General features: G+C 48.7%; 1 protein-coding gene across 1 annotated transcript in view; it reads right to left on the reverse strand.

Annotated features, from left to right (window-relative positions):
* Lars2 (leucyl-tRNA synthetase 2, mitochondrial) overlaps positions 1–9,478 on the reverse strand; it is a gene marked incomplete in the record, with an annotated part of 104,831 nt that extends 95,353 nt beyond the window's left edge. The window contains 2 exon segments of the mRNA XM_013513567.1: positions 4,022–4,376; positions 9,378–9,478. Coding sequence (XP_013369021.1) covers positions 4,022–4,327 — 306 coding nt within the window.
* Positions 9,479–10,417: the final 939 nt, after the last annotated feature.

A 10,417-nucleotide genomic window follows, 5' to 3' on the forward strand; every position in this document is an offset into this window, starting at 1 on the left:
GTCAAGCTCCGAACCTTCTTTTAGCAAAGATGTTAAACAAACCCATAGCAGATCCACTATCAAGTGGTACAAAAAAAAAAATCTAGAGTGGGACTTTTCTCCGTACAGTCCATCTCCGGGAAACGGCCAAGGTAAGTGACGCTGCAGGAGGGAGGGAGAGGGAATACAGGAGGGATCTGGAGGCAACAAAAACTCACAAAGTCTCTGAGGCCCAGGGAGCGGCAACTACATGATCCACACCCACAGGGAGGCAGGCGGGACACTGGTCGTGCGCCCTTTACTTAGAAATTACAAATGCAAAACTCCTAGGAAAACCTCCCGGGTGTGACACAGGTCCTGAGATGCAGGAGGCGAGAGTCCGTGGGGACGGCCCAGGGAGGCCAGGGCACAGATGCAGCTCCAGAGTCCACACAGCCCCGAGAAGAAAAACAAAATGCACCAGGCAGAAAGACAGAAGGACAGGAGGACAGGAGTCTTCTCAGCTTGTGAACAGGCCCAGAAGCAGGTGTGACAGCTCGATCTTTCGTTGAGCGCAAAACTGAAATTAAGAAGACCAACCACGGTGTCAATACCCTCCCCTCCCTGCGATGGCTCGGGACTCCTGCTTCTTCCTGGGGAACGTTCAGGGAGGTGGGAAGACGCCTTGTGAGAGCTCTTTGGGCACCAGACAAACAGTGACATCTTTGACATACGTTATTTCTAGTTTCTCATTTTAAAGTTTTTACATGGAACATTTTTCTTTTATTATAATCGCCTTATTCTATCGCAGTAATGTTTATTTTACTACACTCTGCGTATTCAGCATCTTGCCCCAAACATTCTCCACGTTACAGCCTCCTTCCTCTCAGCGCCTTTTTGCAAGTTTGTTCAGTGAAGATTAAACAGCAAAATCAAACGATTCACTCTATTTTACCTAAGCCAAACCCCAAACCTGGGCTTACAAAAGAGACACAGAAAAGTACTGCTACCAAAAGTCTTTAATATTCATGAACATTTTTGTTTATTGCAGAAAATGTATTCAGCTGACAGCCTGCTCCTGCCTTTTAATTTTCTGTGTGAATTAAGTCACTTTCCTCTATGACAATGAAATGAGTTCCATCATGTGGGGGTGGAAAGGAGAGAAGACATTATGGGACTTTATGTTATAATTGAGCAGGAACCTGACTGAAAGAGAAATTTCTGTAATTACATAAAAGTGTAAGACTTTCAGCCTTTAAGAGAAATTAAGATTGTAAGTGATGGGAGAGGATGGCTTTTCTAAGTGGGTCCTATTATCTTTGCCATCTTGAGAAGAATACAGTCCTGACCTCTGCCTCTTTCTGGGTCACGCTCCAACGCTGTGGCTGACCCTGGAGGGCCAGGACCCGGGGTCACAGCCGCACGGGGTGCAGCAGCTCACCAGCAGAGGCCGCGGGCAAATTCCGGGGCCTTGCGGGCTGTCTGTACTCTTAGCCAGAAGCCAGGCGAAGAAGGATCCTGGCTCCACCACCACTGGCTAGACATCTTCTTGCCAAATCCCCAAACCTCCCTCGAGGCGTGGCTGTCTTCTTCCCCAAACGAGGACAATAACCCCGGTCCTCGTGGCGGGCCCTGGGGGTGTCTGCCTTCACGGTCACCAGCTGTGGGCACCAACAAAGGCTGCTGACCAGCCATGACACTGGCAACTTGGGCCAGAGTTACCTGGGCCCTGCACGCTGAGCCCCTACTCTGCCAGCACTCTGGTCTGTCTGGCCCTAGAGGACGCTGGGGAGAGGGCAGAGACCCTGTGTCAGCCAGCAGCGGCCTGCAGGGTGGTCATGCCGGAGGGACTCCCACCTCCCAAAGCCACAAGGCCCACAGGCGGTGGGGTGCGAGGGACAGGACACCACTCTCTGGGCAAGGGAGTCCCTACCCAGCCAGTGAGGGCCGAGCGTAGGAAGGTCCCCCTTGGGTACTTCCTGACCAGCCAGGGGCCTGGGGACAGAGTGGGGTGCCTGTCCGCACCCTCACTGGTCCCTAACCTGGGGCCTGGCTTGGAGGTGTTGCTACCTGCTGCCAGAAAGAGCTGGATTAATTTCAGGGTCAAAGGAGGTAATCAAGTGAAAGATCCCTGGCATAGAATAAAATGCTCATTAAATGTTGATTATGGCTAAGTGTGGCAGCACACGCCTGTGATTGCAGCTAATCAGGAGGCAGAGGCTAGAGGACTGTGAGTTCGAGCCAGCCCGGGAAACTTAGCAAGACTCAGAATAAAAATTGTAACAGGGCAGAGGATGGAGCTCACTGGTAGCAGGGTGCTTGCCTAGTTGTGGTTCAAGCCCCAGTACTGGGGAAAAAACAAAAAAAAGGTGACAATGGCAAGACGTCTGACTTCTAAAAACACATCTGGAAATAAACAGCACCTCATTTGGGTGGTGGGAGGACTTCCAACTTCCCTCATACCGGAGCGAGCTCGGCCGCACACGCTCCAGAGCCACCGGCACTCGGTCAGGGTCTCAGTCTATGACAGACACACGTTTCCATCTGCGTCTACCTTCTACTTATGTAACACTTCAGCTTGTGAAACGTGTTCAGCCGCACTTTCTCATTTGATTTCAAAACAAGTCTGGGAGATAAACAACACAGGGAGCCTGAGCACCCCGGCGGATAAGGGGCCTGGAGCACACGGGTTCGGGGCGCAGCAGTGTCGCAGGCCAGGCCTGGTCCCTCCAGAGCGCTCTGTCCACTTGGCCCTTCCCAATCCAAACCCTGACCCCCAGCATCGCCTACGCCGCCCCCGCCTTCCCCCGGTCACTGAAACACTCATTGCCCTCCACTCGCTATTTTTTTAAAAACTATATGCTCAAGGTGAACGAGATGTCACAAAATCCTGAGCTACAGCTTTGAAATGTTTCAGAGTCATGAACGACAATATGAACTGAAAGGGGAAAAAAAAACGAAGCGAATTTTACTTGCCCACTCAGAATTACACCGCTCCCCACAGCCTATTTCCAAAGTACACTTAGTCATGTTACTCTGGTCACGGTGACACGCGGCTTTCCACTCGTAATCGGGTGAGAGTCAAGCTTTCAAAGTAAAATTACACAGCGTTCATCGTTCCAGTTTCTTTGCTACAGACGCTGCCTCTCCCAACTCAAGATTCCCTTCCTCGGCGGCGTTACTGCCACAGAGGGGTGGGAATGGAAAACTCAAACCCCTCTAGTGAGTGTGTTGCTCTGAGCCTATTCAAATGCCTCGTGTAACAGACCACACCTCCCACTTGGCGTAGTGACCAATATCAAGAGGTCAGGATGTGCATGTGTGAGGCTGATCCCGTGGGGCGTCTCCCCAGAGAAGGGCAGAAACCATGGAAACCAGCTACTGCAGAGCGCTCAGTGCAGCTCGTTCCACCCAGCAGCCAGGCCACTGGGATCCACAGCTGCTACTGCAGGGTGGGACCCCAACCCCAGGTCAAACTGTGCAAAGGTTGGTACCACTCCCACGCCAGCCAGGGTGCTGAAGCGACAGAACAGGGCTACGGCCAGGCTCACACCCAGGAAGGGGGAGATGCCACCCTGGAGCATCACCCCGGACCCGCTGGCTCCACTTGCTGCCCCCCCTGCGCTGAACCATTAAGGGGCCCACACCCGCCAGCGCCACTGTTTTGTGCGTTTCCCCAATAAACACAGCTCCAGAAGGCCTGGCAAGCCGCTGTCTGCCACACAGGTGGGCACCAGTATCATCACCCTGGGGTTAGGGAGAAAACCAAAGCACAATGCTGACTGTGGTGGTACATGCCTATAATTCCAGCATTTAGGAGGCTGAGGCAGGAGGCTTACCACGAGTTCAAAGCCAGCCTGGGCTACACAGTGAGTTCAGGGCCAGTTTGAACTACACAGGGAGACCCTGTCTCAAAAAACCAAGAGAAAACTGATGCACAGAGAAACTCAGTAACTTGGTTTGGGGTCACACCCCTCCTAATTCACTCGCACCCGGGCAGTCGGACCAAGTCCAAGCCTTTAGCCCCACACCTCCGCCCGCCAGGAATCTCTTCCATACTCACATCAGCTTCTGAAATTTTGGAGGCCTGTTCCTTTATTCGCTGATGCCACCAGTCCTCGACGGCCTGTCTTGTCTGCACTGTGTACTCTTTCGTCCACTCGCCCGTGGCGCTGTAAATAGTCCTGGTCCATCCTGGAATCACTTTCCACGCCCACAAGGTGACTTTGGGGCTGCCACACAGCCGCCTTGTGAGAAGTGAGGCACAAAAGTGCAGCCGGGGCCAGGCAGATGCCATGCTTCTGGGGGGCTGGAGAGCCAAGTGGCCTGGGACCCTCGCGGACTTCTCCTTCGGGTCAGCAAGGCCCATCCCCTGCCGGTTACCGGCGTTCTCCTCTGCTGCCGCTGGGGACACTTCCCTGAAAAGAGTATTTAGGAAGTTCACACAATCTCTTCAATAGAAGATACAAAGGTGGGCTGTGTCCCCAAACACCAAAGATACAAAACCCCTGTGGGAAGAAAGGGAGCCCACACCTGCAGGGGGCCTCACAGGGTCTCTGGGGCCTCAGGAGCGCTCTAAGCACAGCCCGGTGCAGACGCAGCGAGGTGCAGACGTCAGAAGGCATGGGAACACAGCAGGTGCAGAGATTCGGCACTATCGCGAGCTCGGACAATTCGGATCACGGGTATAAAGGCCCAGGAGACTGAGGCGGGAAACAACCACTGCTCAGCAGGCTGCTTATTCTTCACTTCATTCATTTACCAAATATGCATCAAGCAGTGCCATTAGGTCCGCGCACTCCCAGGCACAAGGGATGGAGCAGGGAACAGAAGCTGCGTGCGGGCTGTGGCGCAGCTCAGTGGAGGAGCACTTGCCCGGCATGCCCAAGGCCAGGAGTTCAGTCCCCAGTAATGGAGGAGGGAGGGAGGGAGGGAGGGAAGGAAGGAAGGAAGGAAGGAAGGAAGGAAGGAAGGAAGAAAGGAAAGAAGGAAGGGAAGAAAGAAAGAAAGAAAGAAAGAAAGAAAGAAAGAAAGAAAGAAAGAAAGAAGCCCATCCTTTCTTTCAGAGCAATTATGTACTAGTAGGAAAGCAAGTCAGAAACAAACAAGCCACGTGTGATGGCGCATTCCTATAATCCCAGCCACTTAGGAAGCTGAGGCAGGAGAACTGCAAATTCAAGTCCAGCCTGGGGAACTTAGTGAGCCCATGTCTCAAAATAAAAAATAAAAAGGGCTGGGAATTTACCTCAGTGGTAGAGTTCCCCTACATTCAATCCCCAGGGTCAACAAAATAAATATGAAGGTAAGTAGCAGTGCTGAATGCTATATATTTTTCTGGAATACAACCGATACCAAGATATCCAGATGCAATTCAAAATTCAACTTTAATGCTTCATTGGTTTTATCCACGGATGAATTCCAGAAATGACTGCACTGAAAAAAAATCCATTTTCTATCACTGTTGAAAGTGCTGAGGTGAGATTTCATCAAATATTTAAGCTACATGACTAAATACACTAAACCCCTGCCTTCTTGCATGACAGCACAGGAAAGGTGCTATAGTAAAGAAACAGATGAGAAAAGATCTTTCAAAAACTAGACAGATGCTGGGTGTGGTGGTACACACCTATAATCCCAGCACTCAGAAGGCTGACCCAGCAGGATTCCTGAGTTCAAAGCCAGCCTAGGCTACAGAGCGAGACCCTGTCTCAAAAAAACCAAAAACAAACAAACAAAAAAACCAAACCAGAAAACAGAAACCTGACACTTTAAACACAGTGTTAATTCTGATTCTCTCAAAATTTTTTCCATCGTCCGCTAGGGCTTGGCCTGTTTCACAAAGGTACTGGATCACAAATATTGCCCAGTAAGGTCATTACATTATAGGCTTGTAAAAATGCAATTCACACTCACATGAAATGTCACCAGTGTCGGCATTTACCAGTGAATCTGTCAAAGTTGTGGGTTTTTTTGGTTTTGTTTTTATTTATTTATCTATTTACCTATCTATTTCTTTCTTTATTTATTTGAGACAGGGTCTTTCCGTGTAGTTCAGTCTAGCCTTGAGTCACTACTAGCCCAGGATGTCCTTGAGCACATGCTGGTCCTCCTGCCTCAGCCCCCCACCACCCCGAGTGCTGGGATTACAGGCCTATGTCACCACGCCCAGCACTTGCTGAATCTTTTGACATATCAATTCTCATTGCATTTAACACCTTTTACCTTTTTAGGAATGGAAAAAGAGTCAGATTAGAAAACATTTCACTATCAGTTAGGCCTGGCTATTTTATTTTTGTTTTGTTTTGTTTTTGTTTTTGTATTTTTTGGTTTTTCTCCGGTACCAGGAACCGAACTCACGACCTTGCGCTTGCCAGGCAGGCGCTTTGCCGCTGAGCTAAATCCCCAGCCCAGGCCTGGCTATTTTAAACTATGTGGATGTGACCTACAGGTGTTAGAGTGAACTATAAGAAACTAGTTAAATATTAGCAATTCTGTAAGACCAACCAAATATAGATGCACTTTGTACCATGAAGGCAATTCCACTCATTTTTAGGACTTAGGTTTCCGTATATCTACAACCATCTTTAGGAGTCAGAAACTTTTTGGTTCTCTCACTAAGCTGGCATTTCCACACCTCTGCAAGCCTAAGAATGTCTAAAACAAGGCACAGGGGTGGAGCCCCGTTATTCCTTTCTTAGGCAGCATTCCCTTAAGTACATAAGAAGAGGGCTCTGGGGTACGCTGTGAAAGAGAAACAAGCAATAGCAAACAAAAGCAACTGCAAAAATATCAACTGACCCAAACTGCTATCTGCCAAGTTTTGGGCTGCAATGCTGGTTAGGTCCCGGGTGGATGAAACACCAAAGCCTGGACAGACCAACACGAGCAACATGAAGACAGTCATTGTTTCCCTTAAAATGCTAATCGTGGCTCTGTAATTTATACTACACATTACATAACGACAGCCCCTGTCTGCGCCATCAGAACAAGTTTTACATAATACCTGACACCCTAATAACCTCTCCTTTGCATAAACTAATGGACTGACAATCCCAAAACACATGTGGGTATATAGAACAATTTAACACTAAGAGCTTGGGAGGCTGAGGCAGGACAGTCACCATGAGTTTGAGACTAGCTGGGGCTACAATTCTACTATATGTGCTGCTGAAGCAAGCACTAGCCTGGGCTAGTGAGTTCAAGGCCAGCCTGAATTACAGATCAAGACCCTGTCTCAAAGAAAAAAAAAAAAGAATTTAAAGTTCATAAAGACCAAAGCACAAGCAGGTTAGAAAGTGATGGTTTATTCACTGAATAGGGAAAAATTTCAAATTATAACCTTACCTCAAATCATAAACTATGGCCAATTTCAGAAAAATTAAAAAGTGGTTTTTAAAGTATCATAAGACAAGATGAAAACACAGAGAAATATTAATAAATCTTGACAAGGCAGAAGATGTTCTATTCTGAGGAAAAAACAACAGGAAGATTCACAAAGGAATATTAATAAACCTGAATCTCAAAAAATAAAATATCTGTATATCAAAACATCATGGACAAGATAAGCAAATAATGAGTTGAAAACTACTACAGCAACAGGTTATCCAACTCTACAAACAGTTCACATATGAAAAGAGAAACACTCAAAACCTAAAGTTAAACATGGGCAAAGGTACGGCTGGGTGTGTAGCTCAGTGGTGTAGCCCTTCCTTAAGGACCTGGGTTCAATCCCCAGCACCACTGAAAGTGGGTAGGGAGCGAAGGAAAACAGGACAGAAGAGATTCAAATGGTTACATAGGTGAAAAAGATCAACCTTAAAACTAATCAAAGAAACACCAATTAAAACAATATGGCAAAAACTTGTTTAAATGAAAGGAAATGCATTTTTATATACTGCTAGGGGAAGGTAAATTGATTTCCCCTCTTTCGGGAGCAGTCTGGTAATATGGGTCAAGATCTTTTTAAAAAAGTCTGACACTAGGGTTGTGGCTCAGTGGTAGAGCATGGGTTCAACACCCAGCACCCAAAACAAGCCGGGCGTGGTGGCGCACGCCTGTAATCCCAGCACTACGGAGGCTGAGGCAGGAGGATCGTTGTGAGTTCGAGACCAGCCTGGGCTACACAGTGAGCTCAAGGCAGCCTGAACTGCATATCGAGACCCTGTCTCAAAAAGATAAAAAAAAAAAAAAAAAAAAAAAAAAGCACAGAATATATTCTAAGCTCTGGTGGGGATGTAGTTCAGCGGTAGAACGCTACCTAGCATACTTGAGGCCCTGGATTCCCTCCCCAGCACTGCGATCAATCCATCAGTCAATCACTAAATAACTTCAGGTTTTCATTGGCCAGGAAGACACCTCTGGAACCAGCAGTTTGTACCCAAGGCTGTGGTTTTTACAGAACTTCCTGGCTCTCAGCCCTATTCCCTTCCTTTACTGCCCAGGCCCTACTCTAGACCACTCCAAGTACAGCTCCTTCAAATCCCTAATAAGCACTTCCTCTTCCTGATGTCAAGGGGCAGCCACTGTATTTGAGGACTGTGTAATAAAATGAATGCGGACGTGTGGCTCATGTCAGATTCATGATCAACTTGGCCCTTTTACTCCTTAGCTCGGGCTCATGCAGTTCCTTCACTTGCTTGCAGCTTTGTCTCCCTCCGGGTTGTTCCACAGCATCAACCCCAGCACCCCAGCCCACTTCAGTCAGCCATGACCTCCATCATACTTGGGGTCTTAGGTTAAGGGCTTTGAGACTCGAAGGGACCTAAAAATTGGACCCAAAATGATCATGTGTAGAGAAACTTAGCAGAGTAAAAGACAGGCAAAACTTTTGTGTACACCCAAAATAAAGAGCAAGAATGTACCTGGGGAAATCTGTCTTAAAGAAATGTTTTTAAAATACACACTTTGTGTTCTGCAGTTACTAATTCCCTGTGTGACCTCAGGCCGCTTACTTCCTGTCTGAAATTCGTGTCTCTCTGCCAGACAAGGCAGTAGACCCAGATGGTTTCCGGGGGCGATCTTCGGGCCATAATGTGCTGTGGTAATGACCCGGGGCCCCAAAGACGCCACCGATGACCTCTGACTGGGTCCAAACCCCGAGCCCAGAGGGATGGGGGGCGGGGCAGCGATCCACGGATGAACTGCGGACAGGAGCGGTGGGGAGAGGGAAGGCGAGGAGAGAATCGCGGGAGGATGGGCGAGTTTCTGGGAAAGGGTCCAGAGCTAGCGAAAGGGTCTGAAGCTTAACGACCCTACAGACAGGTCCTCAGACACTTCCAGATCTGAAACTGCACGGTTCCAGGACCATCTCTTCTTTCCCGCACCGTTCTCTCTGCTCCTAGCAAATCGGGACCTCCCGGCCAGGGGAGAGATCAGTCTGGCCTCTTCTCTCGACCAGCTGAGCTCTGGCAGGGGTTTACCTGCTCACAGGCTCTGGCCTGCAGCTCCTGCATTCCTCGTTCCCCGAACCTTTACGCGGACACAGCCAGGCCTGCCTCCCTGGGCGCCGCCATGTTGGCAGAACAACAACTTTATTGATAGCGGCACCGCAGACACGGACAGGTGGGGCGGGGCGAGGCTGGAAGGGGCGGGGCGACTGGGCGCTGGCTCTGAGCCCGGCCAGGCCCCTGTCTGCGCTTCTGCCCCGGGCTTTTGCCACGTGTCTCCCTTTAATAGAGTCCCGGAGATATGTCTCGAGGTTACTACAATTGTGGCAGTGCCTGAAGCTCCATGTTCCAATCCAGGGTAGCAACCACCCGCTGGGCTCGGGCGGGTCCCTTGACCTCTAGATCTCTAGGGGACCAAGTGTTAGTACAGGGGGAGGCGTCTTTACCATGTTCTGTGATTTCTTGGAAGGGAATTACCTGGCCAACACCAAAGTGCTATACAGGCAAAGTGCTTTTCTTACCCAGTAAGCCGAGGGGCAGTTGAGAAAGTAAATGCAACCCCAACAACAACAACTCCCCTCGACCCCCAACCCAGCAAGCCGCGCTTGCTTGTAATGATCAATGAACTGCAAACCAGCAAGGTTAAAGTCAACTTTTTAAAAAGGTTTTTTAAAAAGGTTTTAAAAGGTTTTTAAAAAGGTTTTTTTTTTTGTAAAGTTTTTTTTTTTTTTTCTTTTCTTCAAAAAAAGGTAAAATAAATCCTGTTTAAGGGAGAGTTTGAAGAAATGTATGTGGGCAATCAAATACTGCAATGAAGTTACTCGTTGTGCAAAATGATTGATAATCCTGTAGGACAAGAAGAATAATGTTTGGGAGTTGCTTTTTTCTGCGGGTCTGAATTTAGTTATGCCCCTACCAGACAGAATTTGTCCCACTGCTATTAATCTGGCGCTTCTTTTCTTAAAGAGATGTACAGTGGTCAGTGACTCATGCAAACACCCACAGAGCCAAAACCCTCAACCTGCACTCCACCCCAGGGACTCCTAGGAATCTCTTTTGCCCGTTTGCTAGTC

The sequence above is a fragment of the Chinchilla lanigera genome, unplaced genomic scaffold (genome assembly GCF_000276665.1).
Source record: "Chinchilla lanigera isolate Chin_1 unplaced genomic scaffold, ChiLan1.0 scaffold00019, whole genome shotgun sequence".
NCBI classification, from domain to species: domain Eukaryota; kingdom Metazoa; phylum Chordata; class Mammalia; order Rodentia; family Chinchillidae; genus Chinchilla; species Chinchilla lanigera.